Source organism: Drosophila willistoni (genome assembly GCF_018902025.1).
Source record: "Drosophila willistoni isolate 14030-0811.24 chromosome XL unlocalized genomic scaffold, UCI_dwil_1.1 Seg142, whole genome shotgun sequence".
Taxonomy (NCBI): Eukaryota; Metazoa; Arthropoda; class Insecta; order Diptera; family Drosophilidae; genus Drosophila; species Drosophila willistoni.
In genome coordinates this window covers 5289021-5315371 of record NW_025814053.1, presented here as the reverse complement: position 1 = coordinate 5315371, position 26351 = coordinate 5289021, and the positions used below count along the sequence as shown (strand labels likewise).

At 39.3% G+C, this 26351-nt stretch overlaps 3 protein-coding genes across 4 annotated transcripts; all 3 read left to right on the top strand.

Moving 5' to 3' along the window:
- On the top strand, positions 1 to 18852 carry LOC6644666 (protein strawberry notch). 2 transcript variants are annotated; one of them, XM_023176943.2, is made up of 12 exons: positions 1 to 116; positions 7546 to 7672; positions 10621 to 11196; positions 11588 to 12049; positions 13994 to 14515; positions 14592 to 14977; positions 15047 to 15453; positions 15525 to 15959; positions 16025 to 17832; positions 17891 to 18029; positions 18100 to 18472; positions 18559 to 18852. In XM_023176943.2, the coding sequence occupies exons 1-12, from the start codon at positions 114 to 116 to the stop codon at positions 18787 to 18789; spliced, it is 5469 nt and encodes a 1822-aa protein (XP_023032711.1). In that variant the 5' UTR covers positions 1 to 113; the 3' UTR covers positions 18790 to 18852. The 2 variants fall into 2 exon arrangements, with proteins under 2 accessions (XP_023032711.1, XP_023032712.1); XM_023176944.2 differs by lacking the exon at positions 11588 to 12049 and having other exon boundaries at positions 2 to 116.
- A 1397-nt stretch (positions 18853 to 20249) lies between these two features.
- LOC6644667 (2-methoxy-6-polyprenyl-1,4-benzoquinol methylase, mitochondrial) lies at positions 20250 to 21520 on the top strand. Its single transcript, XM_002067538.4, has 3 exons — positions 20250 to 20556; positions 20620 to 21038; positions 21106 to 21520. Exons 1-3 carry the CDS (start codon positions 20358 to 20360, stop codon positions 21406 to 21408), a joined length of 921 nt encoding a protein of 306 aa, XP_002067574.1. The 5' UTR covers positions 20250 to 20357; the 3' UTR covers positions 21409 to 21520.
- A 2148-nt stretch (positions 21521 to 23668) lies between these two features.
- LOC6644760 (vegetative cell wall protein gp1) lies at positions 23669 to 25713 on the top strand. Its single transcript, XM_047011587.1, has 3 exons — positions 23669 to 24687; positions 24769 to 25442; positions 25511 to 25713. Exons 1-3 carry the CDS (start codon positions 23669 to 23671, stop codon positions 25699 to 25701), a joined length of 1884 nt encoding a protein of 627 aa, XP_046867543.1. The 3' UTR covers positions 25702 to 25713.
- Positions 25714 to 26351: the final 638 nt, after the last annotated feature.

Genomic DNA, 26351 nt, shown 5'->3' with positions numbered 1-26351 from the left:
AGAACAACAACAACAATATTAGCAGCAGCAGCAGCAGCAGCAGAAACGAGACACGGTAGAGAGGATTTTGTTAAGAAAGGGAAAAACTCATACGCGAGTAACAAAAGAGAAAAATGGTAAGTTTAATATTATTTTTTTTTTTGTTGCTGCATGACTTAAGATATTTTTCTACGAACATAAAAAAGAGAAAAATTGTAGTGAGTTTTTCTTTTTGCACACACACACACAACCGTAGAGGCGCAGCAGCTGAGCGTGTGCATACACTGTAGCCATCTCGCTTACTCCCACACATTTGGTTGAAGCCACATGGTTATAGTTATAAATGTGTGAGATAGCAGTAAACGTTAACGCTGACGCTTACGTTCAGTCTCAGTCGCTAGAGCACCAGCACCAGCAGCCGCAGTAATAACAAAAACAAAAAGAAGAAGAAAACTGCGGCCCCTCCAACCTCCCAACCATCACTCTCCCTCTCTCGATCTCTCGTCTTTTCCACACATGCCATTGAAGAGTTTTTCCTCATTGATAACCATCCTCTTTTGCCTTATCTAACTGCCTCCCCTTCCCCTCTCTCTTTCTCTTTAGTTGTGTGTTGTAGTTTCTTTTGTTTTCTAAATATTTTCAATCACATTTTTTCATTAAATTTTTGTTATTGTTGTTGAATTTAGTTTTTTGTTCCGCATGGTTTTTTTTTTTTGCCATGTGTTTCCATTCAAACGTGATTCAACTTTATGTTGTTGCGCTAGGTTAGGGTTAAGGCCAAATGATCCCAGTACATTGAGCAAAAGGTGTGCCATGGAGGAATAATATAATAGATTAATGTCCTCTCAAACCTAATTTCCCCCACAAAGTCATCTCATTGATTTAGTTTTCTATTAAAAGAAGTTTTCCTTTATAATTTTTATATTCTTGATATAGCTTAAATCTATATAGATTTGCATTTCTCTTGTCAGCTTAGTAAATTAACTTAAGGCTAGTCAGAACGGGACAATATTCTTATCTATATAGGGCTAATGCAGAAACTATCGGTTAACTAATATTAGTTTTAGCACAGTTTAAATTCACCAAGAATTCGAAGAATCCTTTTGAAACATATAAAAAAGTTTTGAAAAATTCTACGGATAAAAAAAAAATTCAAAAATCAAGCATTACTTCTACACAGTTTTTAAGATACAGGGCATAAGAAATGTTAAAAACAATGTCTGTTGTTGTTGTTATTGATAAAATAATTCAATATCAATCATAAATCGACTAAGAGCGCTCAACAGGCAGAGCCAGACTAACTGATTTAGCCCTTGATATTACATGTGGCTCAAATTTGAACGTGAATTCAATATACAGTGGCTCACAGCTTATTTCAACCAGCACCCTGAAAAAAGTTTGTCTTTCTATAAAATCTAAACAAAAAGCGATATCAAAAAAATTTAAATGCAGGTAGTTAATGTAATGTTTCAAAATATAAAATATGACTTAATTTATTTTTTAAATGTATTTATAACATTTTCAGAACTTGAAAACTAAAAAATGAACCAAGAAGAATGCCACAGCTTATTTCAACCAGGCCACTTTTGGAGCCGATAATCTTGGGTTTTCCTTTATTTTGCGAACAATATAGCGCTCGTCTGATGAATTAAAATTTTTGTTGGGAGCACTTCTACCCTTGTCATGGGTTCTATTTTCGCGAACAAATCGGTAAATGATGCTTTGGACTGTGGAATCACTAAGTCCAACTATCTCCCCAATTTTCCTGCGGGAATGACCAGATTTAAAGTGGCTGAGGACAAGTTCTCGCTGTTCGATGTATGTGCGTGGTCCCATTTTGCGTAATGAATTTTTGTGCAAGATCTACTCTCAAAATTCATTAGAAATATGAGAAAATGCTCAGCTGACAAAGTAGGTGGTTGAAATAAGCTGTGGCATTCTTTTTGGTTGATTTTTTAGTTTTTAAGTTCTAAAAATGTTATAAATACATTTAAAAAATAAATGAATTCATATTTTATATTTTGAAACATTACATTAACTACCTGCATTTAAATTTTTTTGGTATCGCTTTTTGTTTAGATTTTATAGAAAGACAAACTTTTTTCAGGGTGCTGGTTGAAATAAGCTGTGAGCCACTGTATATATATCTTTATTATTCCGTTCATTATTATTTATTTATGTTGTCTCAACTTCAGGCAGCTTTTACATCGAATTTCTATAACTAATTTGTCTTTATAATATTAAATATTATGAATAGGTGAGCTTTATTAATAAACCTAGATCAAATTTTAACGAGCAATGGCCGTGGGTATTGATCATCTGTCCAATGGATGCAGACGCTTTAGCTTTTGCCTGGAATTGTTGACAGCCAAGTCGTTAGCTAAAAGATTCGGATGAGCTTCGACCGTTGGTAGGCCCAGGTCGTGGTGGAGACATTTCTGCTCCTGTAATGCGACCAGGCGCTTTGTTCTGTATGGTTTGGACTTTTTTGACTGTATATTTAGATGCAGAGCTCCAAATGGGAAGGGCATATGTCAACGTAAGTACCACGATCGCTGTATAAATTTTTATTTTACTTGCGAGGGACAACGTGCTGGACCCTCTGAGCGTCCAGTCCAGCATTTGGAGTTTTCTGGTTTTCTGGTCTCCGCAACGTGTATCGTAACGCCCAAATATGTGGCATTGCTGGCTGCCGGAATTCTTTCATTGTTGAATGCTATTACATGGCAGGTTCAGCTTCCAAGGGCAAATGGGGTTTCAGTTGACTTTGTGGTATTTATAGATTTGCACCATCGTTTGGTCCATGCATGGAAGTCATATAGGTATGATTGAAGGGCTTCCGTCGTATCTTGTGGGTCGCATGCACTAAAGAGGATAGCCGTATCATCAGCATACGTCGCAATCATCATTCCGTTGTTTGGGGACTCAGTAGTAAATTAAGTGATTGATGGATTTTTCGAATAGAACTTAAATGATTTATTTATTTAGTTGCGCCACCTAGATTCTTTATTTTCGCCTAGAGCATCCCTATAAAACCTGTGTAGACCTAGAAAAGTTGTAGATCCATTAAAAAACAAATAAATATAAACGAAATATAATTTTAGTGGCAACACAAAAAACCCTTTAAGAAAAAAGTTGTTGTTTTAGACTTATAGACTAAATGGTAAAGAAATATTCTTGGCTCTAAGAAAGAAGGATTTAATAATAACTTATAACAGTATACATAATGTGAGAATTTTAGGGAAAGTTAATGTCAACAAATATTCATAATTTCCCTAATTCTTAACCGATTTGTATATATTTTTTTTTGCAATATTTGTTGCATCTTGAATTCAAAAAGTAGTTACAAATGTTACAAAGTAGTTAGAAACGTATTTAAGAAATTAATTTAATTTTCGGGGCCAGTTGAATTGAAATGTCATACAAATTAAAAGCATTTGGGTTTGAAAACATAAAAAATTTAAATTATAAAATGTAATAATGTAAGATAAGCAGAATTTCCCATGTAAAAACTCAAATAATGATTAAGAAAATGCGCAATTATCTCTAGAGGAGAAACACGGGAATTTGCATATCTTCCATCTCTTTCATGCCTTAGCTTCTTTCGTAAGCGTAATCTTTCATAGTCCTCAGCTAAAGTTAAGTCCTTTTGTAGGCCAACTTTAATGAAAAAGGTCAAAAATTAAACATTTTCATATATTCTTATACATACACAAAAAAGTGTATTACGGAAGATTTAAGTTTGAAGTTTAAAGACTTCATTTTCCATTTAAACCAACTGATTTTAAATTTTGGGTTTCTTGTTAATCGTACTTGTTGCTTAGTCGAGACACAAACCAAACCCCCCACACACACACCATTCAGGCTTAGCTTAGACGCAAACCATTTTTTTTGTGGGTCTTTGTCATTTGTGGAGAATAATGAAAAGTGTTCGGGGATTGGCGGTGCATTCGTCTTAATTAATTATCCTAGTTGCAATTGCAATTGCCACTCCCACAATCTGCGCATTGCAATACATTTCCCCACCCGTACAGCGTGAGACAGAGAGAGATGGGGAGAGGCCAGTAGGCTGGTCCTTATGGCTATTTATCACATTATATGCTTTGGTCATTGCATTCGCATAAAGGATGACGCATGCGCTCCAGAACTGAAAATCCAGGATAGATGGATGGATGGATAGATGGATAATGAGGGGTGAACTTCTCATTTTGTTCTCCTTTTTTTTCTTTATCCTTTTTTATTTTGTTCATTTTTGTTTTTTTTATTTTTATTTTTGTTGCTTCTCTTATTCTCTGTGTGGCAACAACATGTTGATGTATCATTCTCTCTCTTTCTCTCCCATCCGTCGCCTTCTCTGAAGGAGATGGAGGCGTGGTGGGAAAAACATGTGTTTATTGGATATAAAATATTTTCAGCATTTCCTTTATTGCAAGGTCATTCGTTTTGATTTTATTTTGTGTGTCAACACACAAAAACTGCCCTCGTCCCCTTTTATCCCGTGTAGGAGTAGATGAGGGGCAGACGTTCTCTCTGTATGTGTGTGTGCCAGAAGGGAAAAATAGATACTTGATTGATTTTGATTCTATTTATACACAAAAATAGGAAATTTTTGTATTTATATTTACAGAATATAAAATATATCAATTATAACATTGTTATATTAAATCGCGTAATTAAATTTATATTGGAAATATATTATAAAACCATCTTTAGAAATGTCCAAAAAGGAACGAATGCGTAATTACAACTAATTCAAAAAAAAAAAAACCCTTATAGAAATTAATCAGGAAAACTCCACAAAGAGAAATTTACGAAAACATATATATGTTAAAAGATATAATGCAGAGATCCTAAGATCGAAATCGAAAACATTTGAGTTGTATTTAACTTGATTTTTTATTTCTGGAGCTTTGTCAATGTTTTTACGCTTTATTATGTTGTAATTCCCAACTAGTTTTAGCTCAGTTGAAGATATGGAATGAGACATTGCAGTCTACTGATAATAACTAGACCTTAGGTGCCATAGGTCATATATATCTGATTTGAGGAGGCCAAATTCCTTCTTTGGCAATTGTCACTGTATGTGTTGTTCGGTGACGTCAAACGTCCCAAGAGGTGCAGGCACAATCAGGCCCTGTGAGTGTCAGGGTAACCAGTCGACGGCGTCAGTTGTTATCTGTCTTGCTCTAATTGCTATACATGCACCACATTGCCCACTATCCACCTCGCCACTCCTCCCCCCCCTAGTCCATTGCTATTGCTGCAATACTTTGTTTTTAGAGCAGAGGCCCTGATATTGTAGTGGGCATAGGCTTTTCCCCAACAAGAGACAGAGAAAGATAGTAAGTGAGTGAGTAGGAGGGAGAATGTCTGTTTTGGTAAAGGGGGTTGGGTGCATTTGCATAAGGAGCACTCGCATCGACTCCTCTGCATGCAACGACCAACCCCTCAGTTCATAACCTCTCGCCTCATGCAATGCGCTGTCGCGCACATTGGGCGCACTTTACCCATAAGTGAAACAAAACAAAGTTATTCAGTTCAGGACAATCGTCTCAAATAAGAGACGAAGAGAGATTGTCAATTGTCAAATTAAAGTTTGGGTAACTCCTCTGACCTTAAGTTAAATAAAGTTAGTTGGCATATAAAAACAAAGTATGAAATTTAGCTGAATCGGATCTATTATACTATTATTAATGTCATGCATCATCAATTATACAATTTGAAGAGTTTTTAATGTCATGCATCATAACTCCGAGTTTCGAGTAGATCGGACGAATAGATTTATTGTAAATTGGCTATAAGTTTCTGCCGCAGGAATGCAAGGAACAAAAAAGGGTTATGTAAATGTGTGTCCGTATTCCCTAAAAAACGATAAACAAAGTCGAAGTAAGGGAAATTGTGATCTTAGCGAAAAGAAAAAGGGAGAGAATAATTGTAAGATCCATTATTTAAAGTTTGAAACATAATATTAAGGTCAATTACAGTGAGAGTATAAAGACTTCGGCATAGTCGAGGTTAGGTTACACTGTACCGCCTACCCACACACATATGTACATACATGAGAATGTACCTCCCCATGTAGCAGTGTATATTTTCCATTTATCCCTCCATACACGTTTGAATCACCTTGTATTGTCTTCTTCTTGATTACAACCATAGCCTAACCAGCCAAAAACCAACCAACCGACCAAACACCCACCCACCAACCCAAACACCCATCAAATCGTCGTCGTTGTTGTCGTCCACCCCACCAACCCTTTCGGTTTTGTATAATTTTCGACGAGAAGAAGGGGTGTGTTTATCGGTATCGTCGGCACGGGGACTTTGTCTCTGCGTTCCACTGTGTTCTGTGTGTGTTTCCTTCATCTCTTCTGCTTCGGTTTCTTCTTCTTCCATCTTCTAACTCTTGTTTCGCTCTCTGACCGTTACCCATCCGAGAACCACCCTGGACCTGGTTGGTTCCACCCCACCCTTAACTCATTTCCATAACTGTGTATAGTGTAGTGTGTAGTGTATATGGTTTAGAGCCTGCAGTTTTTGTGTTGGCGAAATTTCCATATTGGTTTGAAAATTTTCGTTGAATTTCGTCGTCTCGCTTCCTCCTCCTCCTCTCCTGCCCGTTGCCATTGCCGTCTCCCTTCCTCTCCCCCTCCGACTCTGCTCTCTGTCTCGCTCCTTCACTCGTCGCTGTTGTTGTTGTTGTGTCAAGTTGGCGGGTCGGTCTAAAGCATTTTGGGTTCTGGGTACTGGGTCCTGGGCCATATCCTCTTGTAGTTGGCTCTAACACGAGCATAGAAACAGTCGCATAAGCGTAAAGCCATCGGCATATAAATTTTCCTTTCAAAAATTTTCGTTGTGAATTGTGAATCTCGGAAATCTGTTTGCAAAATTAAGAAAAACCCAAAGAAAAGTAAAAAAGAACCCAGTCAACTGGTTGACTGAGTGACTGCCTAAATAATAAGTAAGTGAGTGTTAACATTTTTCTTTTCTTCTTTCGTTTCTTTATTCGTATGCAATGTACGCTCGGTCTATACATTCGTGTCTCTTCGTTATTTTTTGGTCTTCTCTCTCTTTCTCTTGCTTTAGATGTGTGTTTGTGTGTGCAAATTTTTTGCTCGTGCTTTTTGTGCCGTTTTTTCTAAACAAATGCAAAATATTTTTCTTTCATCCAGCTTTCTATTTCCCTCGCTCGCTTGCCCTCTCTCTCTCTCTCTCCTTCTCTCTCTCTCTCACTCTTGCTGTAATTGTGTTTAACAGGATGACAACTCACAAAAGTGTGCTACATTTTTTGTTGTTGAATATTTTCATCAATTGTCATGTAACTCTGAAAAGTGTACTACATTTTTTTTTTGCATTGTTTCATCAATTTTATGTAAATTCCCTTTAAACTTTGCAAAGTTATTGATTTTTATTCTATAAGAACAGTGAACACTCTCTTGACCAGACAGACAGTGAATACCGTCAGTCAACGAAACCCATGAAAAAAGGGTGGTGTCCCTTTTCCTTCCCATAACGTTCATTAAATGTTACTATTTACCATTTCTTATTTTCTTTTCTTTTTAACAGACTTCAAAGAAGCGAAAAATCTTTTTAGACGCTGGCGACGACGACGATGATGATAATAATTTCGATGATGAAGATTCTGGTTCAGACTTTGATGACGATGAGGATCCAGATCAAATCGAAGTGCCAGGTAAATAAATCCACATTGATTTCCAGTCGAATCATATTTTCATTATCTCCATTCTGGCCCATTTATTGTCTGTAATTTTGTATCTTTGCTAATGTTAATTAAAAGCCCAACTTGCATTAGGAAGCATTTGAAATATTCATGAAATGTGCACTGAGTGCCTAAGGTTTCAATCAAAGTGCACCAAGTACCACCCATGACCACCACCACCCCCCTTAAAACCACTGATGATAATGATGTATACATACTTGGAATATCTCATTATCTGGGGTCTAGTTGCCTTTCAGATGCATATAATTATAATCCACGTACATAACATTCGCATATACACATACATATGTACATATGTTTATATACTTGGACATATTGTACATGTTTCTTATTTACCCGTTCATCAAATTAGTCTTGTTTATCGATTGATGAAATGACCATTAAATTGATCCAGTTGGTTGTCTGAATAATTTACAAAGAACATGAAATGAAATGCTTAAGGGCTATTAGGAGAAGGAATTGTTAATAACTTTACAGGCAGAATAAATGAATAAACAAACACACACACAGTCACAGGTTTGTAGTGTTGTAAGGGGGAGTGAAAAATGCATTTCAAATGAAAGGTGAAAGTGTTTTTCACAGCTGCTAACTAAATTCAATAACTAAGAACTTTCGTTTAGAGCTTGAAAAGATTGAGTATTTAATGCTCAGTGTTAGCTTTAAGGAATGACTATCTTTAGTTATATTACTTAAATTCGAATTCCTTTCCTATTTTCAAATAAATCAACTCTTTGTTAAACCTCAACAACAATTAAACTTATTTTGCAGATACGAAGACATCGGTTTTTATTCTAGACTATTGTCTCTTTATTTCAATTTCTTGTATTAATGTTGTACTAAGTCCTATTAGTAGATAATCCTCCTGATCATTATGAAAAGTATAGTCAAGGAAATTTATAAGTTTTTCGTTATTCTAATATTGTAACCGATAAAAGTACCTATATATGTATGATAATGTATAATAATTCAACACAAATAACTAACTAGTTATTAAATATTTAGATTGAATGTGGGTGGAACTCATTATGGTTGAACATATACGACAAATTCGATGGAAGTTGACCGCTGATTCTGAAACCACCACCACCTCACGCCAGTCAACCCCATCTCTCATCTTTCCCCCTCCTTCCGCCATCCTCCCTCCTCTATGTACTCTAATTGCAAGCACATTATAATGTTGCACCTTTCTATGTTCTAGGAGAATGTCTACGCCTATGTATATATGCTTAAGTTCAGTTTATATATGTATATGCATATACCTTTGAGTCTCCTCGTCATCATCTCCTTCATTTATTATGTATTTGCAATTATGCAATGTCTTATGGTCTCCCTCAGTCTCTGTCGGTCGTTCTCTCTCTCTCTCTCTGTCTCTCGCTTTCTCCCTTGGAGCGGGGGAAGTCCGAAACCATATATTCCACCCACTTGCAATGTCTTGACTTAACCCACGCATAATTTTCAGCATGGCTCATTAAATTGTTAAATGTATATTAAATCTCATCCATGAAGAAGTTAAGGTATAAAAAAAAACACACACACTCACACACAAAGGACACACACATTCAATGATATATAGTTATATATTGGCCAAAATAAAAGTACTTGTTGCTCTTGCCACGTGCTGTTGATGTCAGAGAGAGAGAGAGAGAGAGAGAAGAAAAAAAAAACAAAAACCGAAACGAAATTTTAATAAAAATGCTGGTTTTGCCGCCTCTCTTTCTATCTCCCTCGCTGTCTCTCTCTCACTCTCTCCGCCTATTGTTTTCGCCCCCGGCATCAGCCGGCTAGCCATGTGCGTTTGCTCATTTTTTGGTTTTTTTGGTCTCTTTATACCCTTTAATACTCACACATTAAGTGGGTATATTCATAGATGAATCATACATTTGTAGTTTTGATCAAAAATGTTCTCTTTTGAATACTGAATACCTTCATGTGAGTTCATTTTGTCGCCTAGAAGACTTCTTCAAGTCGATTAACAACGAATTATTTCGAATATATCGACTTTATAGAGTGCTAAAAAGAGTGCTAAGTTCAATCTTTTGACGACAAAATGAAACTTTGTTAAACCTTAAGAAGTGCAATAACTAGTTAAACTAAATAATAAATCTTGAATTTCATTATCCATTAATCGCATAAAAAAGTTCATCAATAATTTATATAAATTCTTGTTCAGTATCAACAGTTTAGTTGTCCATTAAAGGGAAAAATTGAGATTTTATCGCCCACGAATTTTTGAGGAGGCAAAAGAAAAGGGTATCTTGTAGTCGTTCCTATCCATCATCAAACAAACTTCAACTCGTAGGTGTTGGCAAAGATAAAATGGAGGGACAGCAACAGCTGATAATGTGTATGTTTGCCGGTTTGTTTGTTTGTTTTTTTTTTCGTTTATTCTTTTCTACAGTTTACTTTTGACGTAGAACGCAGAGCTGCTACAATTACACACAGTATGCACTACAGTGAGCATTCAATATAATGCAAATTTGTTTCGCTCTCGTAAAAATATTCTCATAACATTCTCGTATCCATGAAAAGCTTAAGCCATCTCCTTACAGTATGCTGAAAAACTCAAAACTTTTACCCTTTAACTTCAAGATTGAGTTGCCATCCAAACGACGAACGAAATAAACTAGTTTTGTGGTCGTCCTCCTTAGGGGGTTATAAAACTATAAGAACCATTAGGTATAAGAAGCTTTCCCTTACAAAGTTCTAATCAACCTAAACATTGGGCGTCATTCTAAGAACATTCTGAGAACTGAGGAGTTTTCTGTAATATGAACGATTTCAGTCCCAATTACACATGTGTAGACTCGCCACTTTACTCCAATTCTTAAACACTTTTATGAGTAATGAAATTATGAGTGGAACTGATTACTTTTACTTATTCTTAAACGTTCATTTTGCAGGCGGTGGTCTTAATCTAAATACAGCGGTTACGTATGCCCAAAATATACGAAGTGGTGTTGGAATTGCCACAAAAGGTGGAACAGCAACAGGAGCAGTAGTTGCACCAGCAGCAGCAACAACAACAACACGACTTCAAGGAGGTGTAGCAGGAGCAGGAGCCACAATTATACCCACAATTAGCGCTAATAAAATCATCAATATCAATAACAATAATAATATAAATAATAATAAAACTGTTTCGTTGCTGCGTCTCAACAATAGTATAATAAATAATAATAATAATAATAATAAAATAAATATTATAACAAAGAATAACAACAATAACATCAGCAACAACAAACATCATAATAATACAAACAGTATTGTCGCAGTGCCAATTGGAGGAAAAATAACAACAATACGAATACCAACAACAAAACTCGTAACGGTAGCAACGCCAGGAGGTGGAGTGGGAGCAGCTGCAGCAGCAGGAGCCGGAGCGGGAGGAGTTGCATTAAAAGCGACTAAACTGCCGTTAGATACAGCAATTAACAGCAGCAACAATATGCCAAAGAAATTGAATCAAACCATGGCGGGTAAGTGCACACACACACACACACACATACTCACACACACCACCAAAGTATAGACACACGTTCGAGAGAGCTAATTAAAATCAGTGAAAATTTAATTAATTAATTAATGTCGCCTTGTGTTCTCTCTCTCTCTCTCTCTTTTTCTCTCTCTTCCCTCCAACAAAAAAAAAACAAACAAAAAATAATTACAAATATCTATCTATATATACTTATCTACCGATATATATATATATATATATGGATATATATCATGCTTTCGTCATTAAACAATACCTTTATTTGTTTGTTTCTTTGCTGTTTCGTTTCGTTTCGTTTTGCCAACCACAAACACTGATTTTGATTTATCCCCCTCCCCCTCCTCAATCCTTTGTTTATTGTTTCAACATTAAAGCAATGGCCAATGCCGCCAATACGAATACCACCACCAATGCAAGGAATAGTCTTAGTAATCCTTCTTCATCCACAACCAAATCTAGCACCACTGCCATGACTTATACAACTAGCGGGGGCGGTGGTGCTGCCACTGGAGGAGGGGTCGCTGCCAGTGGCGGTGGCGTGGGTTCAGCCAACTCATATTTAAGTAGCGGTGCTGGCAACTATCTCAACAGTTTGAGCACCAACGAATTGATGAATCTGGCCGCTTATGTAGCCTCCAAGGGTAACAATGCGTCACCCACAAATTTCAATAGCAATGCCAACACAAGAGGCTCCACCACCACTAGTGGTGGTGGTGGTGGTGGTGGTGTTGGCGGTGTCACTTCATCCTCCACATCTTCAACAATCTCCTCGACGTCGTCATCATCATCTTCTTCGGCTGCTAATTTCAATATGGCCGCGTCTTTATTGGCGCAGAGTAAGTCGATTAATGTTGGTAACAACCAAGAATAATAATAATCATAATAATGAAAAAATTAATCAATGGATAGCGTTTAGTAAGGCGCCAATCATTTTTCAATAGTTGTCGTTACATTTCGTTTTGTTTCTTTTTTGTTTCTATTTTATTTTCCCAATTTTCAATGACTAAACTTAGTCAACCGCACATGTTGCTGGCCATATTAATATCTTCAAGGCTAAAACTAGTTGGGAATTACAACTAAATAAAACAAAAAAAGGTTGGCGAAGCCTGCAAATAAGAGGTTTATACTTTTGTGTATACCTCGGTTAAAAAAAAAAATACTTTCTATTGATCAAGAATGCTGAGATTTTGTATAAATCCATGACAATCCTAGCTAACTTCGAGATTAAAATCATCAGAAAGTGTCACATTAAAATATTCATTCGTGATGGAAAGAGAACAGTGTGCTTAGTTCACTTTTGCCAGGTGTTCTTTCTATCATTCATTCAGAATTTGTTATCCATCCTCTCATCTGACAGTTTTTATTTTTTTAACCCATCAAAGTAACCTGGTTCTGTTGACCTACATAGAATTTTTCATTTCACTTCTACAGTATACAGATTCGCTTCAGTAGAGTTGTATTTATTTTCAAAAATTTGTAGTCAGTATTAGTATTATTGGATATTATTATTTTTCCCAAATATTTTTTCCAAATTTTTTCATTTCTAATGAATATGGCGATGGAAGGTCATAAGCCAACACACGAGGCTTTATTCACATGGAAGCAAATGGAAGAGGCCATCAATATAAATGTGGCAGAGGCAATGAATAAGTTTTACAATGTTCATGCCACAACATTACGTAAATTGGAACTTTTGATTGTGGATGATTTCATGCCACGACTGGAGCGGGCAATCCGCGAAAATGCCCCCAAAACAGTTCGCGACGAGATGGTTAATAGGTTATTGCAGGATGTCAGAAAGAAAACGCAAGCCAAACTGAAGCGAGCCAAACGAAATCAGACCAGGGATATGTCATCGGAAGAAATCTTGATCAAAGCCGCCCAAAAGCCCCCAAAGAGCAAATCAAAACACTGTTCTTTAATCTATCGCAATAGATATTGTTGTGGTCCAACTCCAAGTGAATATAGTGCTATTAATCCTTCGGAGAACCGCAATAGGAGGGAATATGATCGTTACGAAAAAGAGTCTCGTAGGAAGGAGAGAGGAGACCACTACGAAATAAGATCATCGTGTTCCACCTATGTGAATCGTTTGAAGAAGCACAATTTGCCATTCAATACACGTTCGAAGGCACGTTTTAGCAGTGCCTACCCTAAGCCGCCACCACAAATGTTTTCAAAACATGAAAATGCTAACGTTGGGCGCCAAAAGATGTAGCTCTCATTTTATAAAACCTGATTTCCAATAAATTGTTCAGAGCTTTTCGCGAATTACTTACAGCAGAATTTTGCTTTTTGAATTGAGTTCATTTTTTGAGAATTTATTGCCAGAATATATAATTTAACATTCACGTTGGGCGCCAAAAAACACATTTGCTTCCCTATTGTACGTTGGGCGCCAAAAGACTTATATTTTTTAATCTTTAGAGAAAGAGAGAAAGCGGTTTAAGTAATATAAGCTTGGAAATAAACTAAAATTGGACGCCATTCTCTTAACTGGGGAGTTTTTTCTGTTTATTTTGGTTCTGTTCTGTTCCTTAGTTTGTTTTTGCGTGTATTTTCTTACATGTTAAGAGTTTAGTTTCTAAATGACGAATTGCATCGCCTTTGCTCCTCTCTAATACTAATCACAGGTGATTTTCCATTGCTCTCTCTTTCTCTCTCCCCCTGTTCCACATCCTTACTTTTTTCCTCTCCATAAACATAAACAAAACAATAAAAACTACATAAACACTTAACACAATCACCACCTACACCTGCCAAATCTCCTTATATTGCAGTGAGCTATGCAAATGCCACGCCTATGCGGCCCTACATGATGACAACAAAACCAACGACAACGCCAAAAATAATCATGCCCGCAGGAGCATCATCGGCAGCAGCATCAGCAGCAGCAGCAGCAGCAGCAGGAGGAGCATCAACAGCAACAGCTGGAGGCGGTGGAGCCGCAGCAGCCGCCGGCGGTGGCGCAATGAAAGTCAACACTATGATGCTGGAGGCAGTTCAGAAATTAATCGCCATGAATCCGGAATATCTGACCAGCGGTATACCCAATAATGTATTCCAAATGTTTTTACAAACAACACGAGCCCCACCAACTCCTTCGGTGGCGATGCAACCAGCCAATCCCTCAATGGTTCAAGTCAATGCACAAGCAGCGGCGGCGGCGGCGGCAAATGCGGCAGCAGCAAATGCAGCAGCAGCAGCAGCTGCCTCCTATGTCCAACAGCCGGAAGAAGATGAAGTCGACTATGAGGAGATGGGTGTGGCCGAGACTTATGCCGATTATTGGCCAGCAAAGCGTAAGTATAAACCACAAAGACATGCAACTTTGACACATCCCTTCATCGTAAATTGTCATCTCCTTTTGTTGTGCAGTTAAATTGGGTAAAAAGCATCCCGATGCTGTTGTGGAAACCGCCTCGCTTAGCTCGGTGGAACCCTGCGATGTTTACTATAAGGTATCCATTCCCAGCGATACAATCAATAGCGGCCAGCTGAGTGCATTGCAATTGGAATCCATCACATATGCCTCACAGGCGCACGATCATCTCCTGCCCGATGGCAGTCGTGCTGGCTTCCTAATTGGCGATGGCGCCGGTGTGGGCAAAGGTCGAACCATTGCTGGCATTATCTATGAGAATTATCTCAAGGGACGCAAGAAGGCATTATGGATATCGGTATCCAATGATCTCAAATATGATGCAGAACGCGATTTAAGTGATATCGGTGCATCGCGTATTGAGGTTCATGCTTTGAATAAGGTAAGAAGATAAGATAATTTCTCTAAATTGAATTGATTACTTATTTCCGTTTTGCTCTTCCTCGCTTAGTTCAAGTACGCCAAGATAAGCTCGGATGTGAATAATAATTGCAAACGTGGCGTTATCTTTAGCACATATTCGGCTCTAATTGGTGAATCGAATAATAAGACTGGAAAATATCGTTCACGTTTCCGTCAGCTATTGCAATGGTGTGGCGAGGATTTTGAAGGACTCATCATATTCGATGAGTGTCACAAGGCAAAGAATTTGTGTCCCGTCGGTTCGGGTAAACCCACAAAGACGGGTCAAACCGTCTTGGAGTTGCAACAGAAATTGCCAAAAGCACGTGTTGTATATGCATCAGCCACTGGAGCATCCGAACCGAAGAATATGGCCTATATGGTGCGCTTAGGTCTCTGGGGTCAGGGTACAGCTTTTCCCAATTTCAATGATTTCATTACGGCAGTCGAGAGACGGTAAGTTTGGACAGGTCATAGAAAGTAATAGAGAAAGTAAGATAATGTGTTCTCCTTTTCCGTTTTTGCAGTGGCGTGGGAGCTATGGAAATTGTGGCCATGGATATGAAACTGCGTGGCATGTATATCGCAAGACAATTGAGTTTCAAGGGCGTTACCTTTAAGATCGAAGAGGTTGCCCTTTCTAAGGAATTTCGTAAGATCTATGATCAATCGGTTGAATTATGGGTGGAAGCAATGCAAAAATTTACCGAAGCCGCCGAACTGATCGATGCCGAGAGCCGCATGAAGAAAACAATGTGGGGACAATTCTGGTCATCGCATCAGCGTTTCTTTAAATATTTATGCATAGCGGCCAAAGTGAATCATGCCGTGATGGTGGCCCGCGAATCGATTAAATATGGCAAATGTGTGGTCATTGGTCTCCAATCGACGGGCGAGGCTCGCACATTGGATCAACTGGAACGCGATGATGGTGAGCTAACCGATTTCGTATCCACAGCCAAGTAAGTGTCCCAGTAAAAAAACTGTCGCTAGTCAATATTTTTATTTGATTTCAATTACCTTCTAGGGGAGTTTTTCAATCGTTTGTGGAACGGCATTTTCCTGCACCTGATCGCAATCGCATTAATCGTATTCTTGGTCTCTATGATGATAATAATAGCAGTAGCACTACAATTAATACCACCGCCAGTAACACGACAAGCAGCGGTGTCTCATCGATGTCTGCGGCCTCTAGTCTCAATAATAATAATAACAATAAGAATAATAACAACAACGGCAGCAGCAGCAAACGTAAAGGTGCCAGCAATGCAAGTGATTCCAATTCGGTTAAATCGAAACGTAAGAAGACCCAGAAACGCAGTGCCTCTTGGCAATATAGCGATAGCGATGATGATGCCGCCGGACATACGCCATCGAATAGTGATAGCGATAATCCCAGCCACAGTGACGGTGCGTACAATAATAGCGATGATGACAATGGCGACGATGACGACGACGATGATGAGGACGAGGATGAGGATGACGATGATCATGACAGGGATAGCGATCGTCGGAGTGTGGCCAGTGATGCCAGTTCCGATTTCAATCCATTTTTCAGTGGCAGTGACAGTGATATTGATCCCTGGGTCAATGCTCGTAGCAAAAAATCCACCAAAAAGATCAAAAAGAAGACCAAAAAGAAGGTGAAAAAGGAAAAGGCCATTAAAAAAGAGTCAAAAGATTCCATTGCATCTGCAGCAGCAGCAAACCCCATGGGAGCAGGAGCAGCAACAGATCCTAGCGGTAGTAGTGCTGGCATGTCAGCGGCTGTTGCCGCCGCTCTCAATGCGGTCAAGACACGCAAGTCTCAGCTATCGACACAGGATAAAATCCAAGATTTGCTGCAAAAGAAACAAGAGCTAAAGGGCACTGTGACTCCCGTTGGAGTGAATGGTGTTAAATTAAATTATGGCCCGCCACCGAAAGATGCCATCGAACGGGCTTGCACCATGAAGGAGGAATTGTTGCGTAAAATTGAACGCCTGGGCTCTCGATTGCCACCCAATACGTTGGATCAGCTGATCGATGAGCTTGGCGGTCCCGAGAATGTGGCCGAAATGACAGGACGACGTGGTCGTGTTGTCCAGAACGATGATGGCACCATACAATATGAATCCCGCACTGAATCGGATGTCCCTCTCGAAACATTGAACATAACCGAAAAGCAGCGATTCATGGATGGACGCAAGGATGTGGCCATTATATCGGAGGCAGCGTCCAGTGGTATATCATTGCAGAGCGATCGTCGTGTCTTCAATCAGCGTCGTCGTGTCCACATTACCCTCGAGTTGCCATGGTCAGCCGATCGGGCCATACAGCAATTTGGACGAACACATCGTTCGAATCAGGTGAACGCCCCGGAGTATATATTCCTGATTTCGGATTTGGCTGGTGAGCGACGTTTCGCGTCGACCGTGGCAAAACGTTTAGAATCGTTGGGAGCTCTCACACACGGTGATCGTCGTGCCACGGAGACTCGGGATCTATCTCAATTCAATATTGATAATAAGTATGGCCGTCAGGCATTGGAGACCGTAATGCGGACCATAATGGGCTATGAGTCACCATTGGTACCGCCCCCCACCGATTATTCTGGTGAATTCTTTAAGGATATTGCCGGGGCCCTGGTCGGTGTTGGCATCATTGTCAATAGCGAGAGTCATCCCGGTGTTCTCAGTTTGGATAAGGACTACAATAACATATCAAAGTTTCTCAATCGTATATTGGGCTGTCCGGTCGATTTACAAAATCGTCTATTCAAATATTTCACCGATACAATGACGGCCATTATAAATCACGCCAAACGCGGTGGTCGCTTTGATTTGGGTATTCTAGGTAAGCTTACAAATCCAACCTAATCAGACTTGATTCTAAACTTCATTTTCTCTCGTAGATTTGGGTGCCGCTGGTGAGAATGTGAATCGTGTGCGTCTTTTGCGATTTGTACGTAAACATGCCACAGGCGTGGCACCCACAGAATTGCATACAGTGCGTGTTGAACGTGGCATGATCTGGCAGGAGGCTATTGACAAGTAAGTTGACAAACCTCCTTCATCTCTGTGTGTCTGTGATGATTCTAACAAGCTAACATTTACTCCCTAGATATGCTGATCTATTCAATGATAGTGAAGGCTTCTATGTATCGCATCAGTTGCGTAATCAAAAACGTACAGCCATTTTGGTTGTCGTCCTGGAGCAGCAACAATCGCGTAGTTCATCAGATTTTGATAGCATCAAAAAGGATAAGAAGAAATCTCGCAGCAAAAAAGAGATAATGTGTCAAATTTATCGTCCCAACACCGGACTACAAGTTCGCCATGAATCCCTATTCGAGCTGGAGAAGAAATATCGTAAAGTTCCCAGCGAGGAGGCCGAACCGCATTGGACCGAACAATATGATGCCTCGGTGAATACATGCTCGCATGCCTATTGGAATGGCAATTGTCGTAATGTCAGTTTAGGCACCGATTGTGAGGTATATATATCTTTCTATCACCAAACCAAACCTCTTCATCATTTACATTTCTTGTAAACTCATTCTATTCGATTCGTTTCGTTTAGGTGGGCTTGCGTCAACGTTTGTATCATGTGCTAGCTGGTTCGGTTCTATCCGTTTGGGGACGTGTCGAACACATCTTGAATACTCGTTCCAATAGCAAAATGCAAGTGATACGCATGAAGACAACGGAGGGTGAGAAAATTGTTGGAACACTTATACCCAAATCTTGCTTTGAAACGCTTATGAACGATTTGCGCAGCGATTCGCAAAAGGAAGAGGAGTTTAATTACTAAAAAAAAAAAAACAACAACAACAACAAACAAAAAATAAGTTGTATTTGTTATGGCTTGTGTTTTCCAATTTCACATGGAACAAGTTGCGTTTAGATCTTCCAAATCTAACCGGAAAAAACACAAAGATGGATTATATATATATATATATATAATATGATATGCATATACATAGCTTATATGTAAGCAAACCCCCTGTTCCCTAGATACACCCCCCCACACACACAGAAACACAAACAAATGAAGATTGTTTTTTTTTTTTTTAACAACCATTTTTCAATAGACTTAAAACGTGCATAATCTAGCAACTATTTCAATAGAAATTAAGAGTAGCTACACATATAGGATATATAAAGCTACATATAGTATATATACTTACATAGGCAAGAACATAATTTCTTCATTTTTTTTGCTGATATCTTATAGGTTTTTTTTTTTCTGTCGATGACTCTCACGCATAAGAAGAACTTTTTAAAGATTTGTAGTGAAACAAAATGAAAACGCTTATAAAATGGACTTTTTCTTAATGATTATTTAAATATCACCACCTACTATTAGTTTAATTAATTTAAAAAACTAACAATAACAACAACAACCACAACAAAGAGTTGTGCAAAGGACACCCACACACTCACACACACACAGACACATGCATATGTAAACTATTTATTGAGCGTCTACTGTACAATACGTACACATATTGTATATTTTTTTTGTTGTTGTGGTCTATACGATATTTTTTCTATTCCTTTTTTTTTCCTTTGGAGTGTTGACGCATGTAAATGTTTAAGAAATCATATTTGACACACCGACTTTTACAAATCATTTTATTCTCCCACTTATCTATATAAATATGCATACACACAATTTATACATATTACGACCACCTACCTATATATTTTTTTTCCTCCCATTTGTAATAGTCTTTAAGTTTAAAGTGAAACGAAAAAGATAAACTTCAGTTTGTAATTAGATCTTTACAAAAAAATTTAATATTTAAGCTTAGATTAAGACATTAAATATGGATAATAATAAAAAAAAAAAAAAAACAAAAACAACAAAAATATATACACAAAAATTAAAAAAGAAACGGAACTAAGAACATCCGTGCAACATACACTGAGCCAAGAGAAGATCTGTACGAAAAATCTCTCTATATCCAATTTAAAATTAATATGTGAAATTAATGGAGTAGGCTAAATAAATCGGGAGAGATGTAAAAAAAAAGAAACAGAAAAAAGAAAGAAAAAAAAAATTGGGCTAAAAATACACATATACTTATTAATAAATCTAAACGTGCGGATTACATAAAACGAAGTGACATCTTTTATTATTCGTCAAAAAAGGTCGACATAAAGTCGCAGGAGAATCTCCATCTATACAGCTAATCCTCATTATATAATTTTTAAAACTATACGAGTATAAACTTATAAACCTTCGAATTTTCCGCCAAATACTTCGCTTTTCAACACTGATTTCTTGCGTACTGCCAACTTGCCCACTTGAGAACGTCTGGCAACACTTTTTTTTTGTGGGAGAGCAAAACAGCTGAAACCAAGACATAACAAACCATGCAGACAACACGCAACGCCAGACAATTATTAAGCCGGGCCCGGCTTTTATTAAGCCGGAATGGTGTTAGAACAGCCACGACAGTGAGCCAAGAGAAAGATGCCCAGACACCGCAATCGAATCAAACAGACACAGATCAAGGAAAAACCACACATTTTGGCTTTCAGACAGTCGCCGAGAGCGAAAAGGAGCAAAAGGGTACAAAGAAGAATCTCCAATGACAACAAGCCAACTAATAATCCTCCTCCTCTCTCTCGACAGTACATGAGGTCTTTGAGCAGGTGGCCCAATCCTATGATGTGATGAATGATGCCATGTCCATGGGCATACATCGCCTATGGAAGGATATATTCGTAGAGCGTTTGGGTCCCACGCATGGTATGCGTCTATTGGATATGGCCGGCGGCACGGGTGACATTACTTTTCGCTATCTCAAATATTTGGCCAATCAGCCCAATACAGAGGGACGTTCAAGTCATGTCACCATATCGGATATCAATCAACATATGCTGAACGTAGGCGAGGAGCGTTCCAAACGTCTGGGTCTCACCACAGACAAGTTACCCAATCTAAGCATCGATTGGCAATGTGCCGATGCCGAAAAGTTGCCCTTCAAAAATGACGAATTCAATGCTTATACCATTGCATTTGGCGTACGGAATTGTACACATGTGGATAAGGTGAGAATAACTAGTCTTCATGTGAGGTTCAATGAGGCTTAGCATCCTTTCCATTGGACTATTTCAGGTGCTGAGCGAGGCTTATCGGGTCTTACAGCCAGGTGGACGTTTCATGTGCCTCGAGTTCAGCCATTTGACCAATGAGACAATGCAATGGCTCTACGATCAATACTCTTTCCAGGTGATACCACCCATGGGTCAACTGTTGGCCGGCCAATGGCAAGCCTATCAGTATCTGGTTGAGAGTATACGCAAATTTCCCAAACAGGAAGATTTCAAGCATATGATTGAAAAGGCTGGCTTTGTGGGTGTTACCTACGAGAATCTTACCTTTGGCATAGTTAGTATACACTCTGGTTTTAAGTTGTAATCCCATCTTCAACCTGGACAGGGGATTTTATTACATATACATACTTATGCTAAGTTTAGAAACGTTTTTTGAACTGAGCTGCAATTGCTTATGCTGAGCACGTTCAATTGAACACGTTGTTGTTGTTTTCCTTCTGTCTTGTTTTCTTCTCTTTTCTTTTTTCTTATTTCTTTTTTTTTTTTTTACATGTAGCCATAAAAAATTAAAAGGTTTTCGGTTTCGATTGTGTTATGTTACATGTGCGAAATATATGAGATTTTTTTGATGGTTTATGGAGTCTTTTATGATGTCTTCCAAGGCCGGGGAAAGACCTTGAGGATATAATAATGGTTTTTGGTCAACATTCGACCCACTTACAACTTAGTTAGATTTTGTGTATCGAGATATGTAGTCGAATTAAATTAGATAAATAAACTAAAATTTGTACAACAATTAAAATTCCTGCCGCACACACACACACACACACACACACTGACACACACAGAAAGTGAAAATCCATTTACCATTTAAGTGGGTGTGTGATATAATGTCAATAAGTATGATTGCTGCTGCCCCTGCCCCTGTCCCAGTCGCTATCAAATTTAGTGCAAGTGAAATTTATGCGTGTGAATAGTTGAATTTTAAACGTTATATGGCTACATTAAATACCTTAAAAAAAACTATCGACTTTGACATACTCTGCATATAAAGTTGCCCCACAACCCCCACCCCCAAAAATAACAAAATAAAATCACAATTTAAACTAAATACTTGTTAATTTCATTTTCAGAGGCTAAATAGAATAGATTTCTGAGACCCATAAGGGAAATCATCTACAATAATTTTTGTGATTTGTACTAGAATATACATATGTACTTCTCTCAAACCTCTTACTGCTTAAAACAGGTCAAGCTACGTTAGAGTGTAGATATAGATCTAATTATATAGGATTCGACATAATAAACTTGTGATTTTCATTTGAAAATACATACATATCTCTAAGACCTAAATACTAATGTCGCTTTATATATCGACAAACAATAAAATCAATTTCAAGTATAGCTAATTCATTTCGATTTATGCTTTCACCTAGGCCAAATGGCCCAATGCAAATTCCATTTCAGTTTAACCCAATTGCAATTTGAGATTTTTGCGATTATGATTACCTGATTATATGATTATATAATCAACTATGGATGGGGTCATTAATGGCTATCCATATATAGCATCAATTTCAGTTGAGACCAAAAAAATTAAACTACTGAATAAACTTACCAAATTTGTCTCTAGTCTTGAGTGGTGGGGAGAGCGGGGGAGCGGTTGAGGAGTTGGGTTATATGTAAAGTGAAAAGTGGCCAAAATGCGGAACATGCAAAGGCAAAAGCCATTGAAAACAAAAGTTATTTGTTTATACCTATATACATTTACATATATTTCTCTACATTTCTTTTGCATGGTGCGTGCTGGGCATGTTGTATGTAATTGAAGTTACAGTGGTTCAAAAACTGATCATAAATTATGCTCTGCAATTGTCATGAAAGCTTTGCATATGTCTGTTTAGTTTGCAGGACTCGATCTTGGTAGAACTTTTAACGATTTGAAAAAGGGTTAAAAATATTTTTAATTTAAGCTCTAAAATGGGCGAACTTTGTCCCCCAAAGTATGCTATAGGCAGTCAAAGAAGAATTTTTAATATCTCCTATGGATAAAAAGTAATTCTCAAAACAAAAACCGTTTCAAGAACATTTGTAAGCTACATGCGTATGAAAAATTATAAATTTGTTGAAATAAATGAATAACTTTCCTGCCTTTTGCATACTTTAAGGGTCTAAATTTCCCCTCATTTCATAACTACGTGATAATATATTAATCCATTTGTCCAAAGGGTAAAACGCCTTTCTTACCTAGTTACGAACCACTGTAAGTGGTGATTGAAAGGGGTTTCGTTTCTGGGGGGGGGGGGGGGGGGGGGGGATCATAATGAGGCATTTGAGTGTTTGGTTGGCTACAAGTGAAATGTCTGCGTAAAAGTCATAAACTGACCAACTGAACCAATCCAAGCCAACCCAATCAATGCGCACTGCAATGGCCCTGCTTGGTATGCATCACCATTCTATTCCATGTGGCTAGAGGTGGCTATGTGGCCATGTGGCTATGGTCGTGCTTTATTGATATCCGCTTTATAAATACAACAAAGACCAAGGAAGTTCATTTCATTTTCTTGGCAACGATCGTGAGGCGTTGACATAATAATCGCGCGGATTAAGTACGCTTAACTACGATGAGGAGTCCATGTGCCAGGAGTTTTCTTCGTCAATGCCATGTGGCCATTGGCATTGTGTTCATTATCATTGGACTTGGATTGGGTTCGACAGAGGCTGCTTTACGATTGCGTAATGCAAATCGCTTGACCACGCCCACACCAACAGCAACACCAACAACGACGACGACATCGGAGATTGCATCATTGACCACATCCACTTCGAGCCATGCTGCTCTCGATTCAGCTCAGGATTTGCCCACAGTTGAGGGTGAAACGGAATCATCAGCATCGTCAGCAGTGATCAGTGCATCGAAGGAAACAGCTGGCAAGCACAAACGTGGAATTCTTCATGGTGCCAATCACGGTTGGCCCACACGAACCTATGCTGCCCATTATGGCTATAGCCTCCAGTTGCCTGGAGGCAGTAGTTTTCTAGCAGCGGCTCCACCACATCGTCATGGTTTCATCAAGTATGCCTCACCATTCCAGGGTATTCACTATAAACCATTGACGGCTGCAGCAGCTTTCGCCCCAGCTGCCACTGCACTGACTCCAGCTTTTGCTCCTGCCGCCGCTGGACTGGCTCCGGCTTTCGCTCAGGGTTTAGCTCCCGCTTTGTCTCCAGCTTTGTCGCCCGCTTTGTCACCCGCCTTGTCACCCGCTCTGGCGCCCGCTGCTGCTCTGACTCCATCTGTTGGTGCTCTAACTCCTGCCTTGGCTGCTGCTGCACCCTCGTATGTCCTGCGTCCGGGCAATGCTGTGGTCACCTCCTACAATGTCAACTATCCGCGTCAGCATCTGTTACATAAGCCCGTGGTGGTCAAGCCACTGCACTTCCATGCGCCTGTCTCTCCGGCCGTCTTTCCGGCTGCACCTGCTCAACCAGCAATCCAGCCCTTGCCCTTGCAGCCGGTGCAACCAGCCATTCAGCCTGTGCAGCCAGTGGTCCCATCGGTGCCAGTTCAACCAGTTCAACCAGTGCAGCCGGTCCAATCGGTGCCCATTCATCCAGCTGTGACCTTTGCCTTTTCCCCGCCATCTTTTGCTCCTGCTCCTTCAGCTCCTGTTCCTCCACCAGTTCCTGCTGCTGCACCTGCACCATTGCCACCTGCCCAAACGCCATTGGCATTCGATTTCCCAATTGTACCACAATTCCCATCGTTTCCCACAGCGCCAGGGGTGCCCACTTTCAGTTTCCAGCCGGCTATTCCCGCCCAGCCGGCGATCCCTGCCCAACCACAGCCGGCAATTCCAGCTACACCCGTGATACCCACCCAGCCAGCCATCCCAGCTGCAGCTGAGGTGCCAGATGTTCCACAAATCCCTGCCATCCCACAAATTCCCGCTATCCCACAAATCCCTCAGATTCCACAGATCCCTCAGATTCCGGCATTCCCTCAATTCCCCGGATTCCCACAAGTGCCGCAGTTTCCCCAAGTACCCGCTGTGCCTGCCTCCCCGCCCACCAATCAGTTCTTTCCCTCGTCTGTCCAGCCGCCGTTGCCCCAACAGCCGCCCACATTTGTCCAGCCTGAGGTGCAATTTCCTGGCGGCATAATACCATTGCCCGGCTCTGTTCCCGTCAAGCCAGAGACAGGCACAGCCATAGCGTCACCCGAGATCCCAGCACCACCAGCCCCACCTGCACCACCCCAACAGCCGGAAGTGCAGCCAGAGCAGCAGCAACCCGACCAGCAGCCCTGGAAGCCAGTGTTCTATCAACCGCCCACAGCATCGCCCAATCGTCCATCTATCACTCTGCTGCCACCTTATGGCAGAGCCCCAGCTGAGGGTAAGTTCCCCCCACGCTCACTCACTCTTGTCTCTCTTTCACTCTCTCTCTCTCTGTCTCTCTCTTAGGTTATCTGCCACCTGTGGCCTCGGCAACAACTTCATCGGCCCAATTGACCCAGGCGTCAAGTGGCGGTCAGGGAATCTTTGATCAACTAACCGATGCCGAAATCGAGCATATCTTTGCCCAGGCCAATTTGGCTCAAAATCATCACCATCATCTGAGCCATCATCAAGGACATGCCTATCAGCAATATTAGATCCAAGTGAAGCTTTGCCGATTGCATTCTATCTTATATATATACATTTATTTTTGTTTTTTTTTTTTTAATTGTTTGTTAAATTATTATTAAATTAGTTATTTATATATCTACCTATCATATGAGAAGAAAATGCCTAGAAGTGACTATTTGAATTTTAACGTCAACGGTTTCAGGATTCAAATTCAAAAATGTTGAAAAAGTTCATTTGACAGCTTTTCGAGCTTTTTGATACCCTGCACATTTAAAGAGGGGAAATGGTATATATAGTAGAGTATAATAATAGACAAACAAAAGCTAAATGCCACAAGATAGTAAAACTATTTGGACCTAAGAGTTGTCCAAGGCCCTAAAAATATGAGCTTTTAATTTGTAAGCTGAGCTTAATTATTGTTAAAGCCATTATAATTCGCAACTAGTTTAGTTCATTGACAAAAGTGGCAATTCTCGAGTGTGATAAAAGGAAAACTTAATAGGTAAAACGAACAATGCAGATGATTTTTCTATTCTTTGGATTAACTATTAAACTCATGGAGTCTAAATCTTTTACACTTATACGGGATATATCAAAGTCTACTCACTTCATGTTTGATGCCTTGAACTTGCTTTTTGAAAGAGCTTTTCTTGCTTTCCATTCATAAATGCCGCTT

What these genes read in the sequence shown, in the direction of transcription:
- LOC6644667 (XM_002067538.4), top strand. Translation starts at nt 20,358, where the DNA reads ATGCAGACAACACGCAACGCCAGACAATTATTAAGCCGGGCCCGGCTT. An exon ending in GAGCGAAAAGGAGCAAAAGG is followed by an intron (nt 20,557 to 20,619) that starts GTACAAAGAAGA and finishes CTCTCTCGACAG; the next exon opens with TACATGAGGTCTTTGAGCAG. An exon ending in ATTGTACACATGTGGATAAG is followed by an intron (nt 21,039 to 21,105) that starts GTGAGAATAACT and finishes GGACTATTTCAG; the next exon opens with GTGCTGAGCGAGGCTTATCG.
- LOC6644666 (XM_023176943.2), top strand. An exon ending in ATTACGGCAGTCGAGAGACG is followed by an intron (nt 15,454 to 15,524) that starts GTAAGTTTGGAC and finishes CCGTTTTTGCAG; the next exon opens with TGGCGTGGGAGCTATGGAAA. An exon ending in GTTTAGGCACCGATTGTGAG is followed by an intron (nt 18,473 to 18,558) that starts GTATATATATCT and finishes CGTTTCGTTTAG; the next exon opens with GTGGGCTTGCGTCAACGTTT.
- LOC6644760 (XM_047011587.1), top strand. Translation starts at nt 23,669, where the DNA reads ATGAGGAGTCCATGTGCCAGGAGTTTTCTTCGTCAATGCCATGTGGCC. An exon ending in ACCTTTGCCTTTTCCCCGCC is followed by an intron (nt 24,688 to 24,768) that starts ATCTTTTGCTCC and finishes ACCTGCCCAAAC; the next exon opens with GCCATTGGCATTCGATTTCC. An exon ending in TGGCAGAGCCCCAGCTGAGG is followed by an intron (nt 25,443 to 25,510) that starts GTAAGTTCCCCC and finishes TCTCTCTCTTAG; the next exon opens with GTTATCTGCCACCTGTGGCC.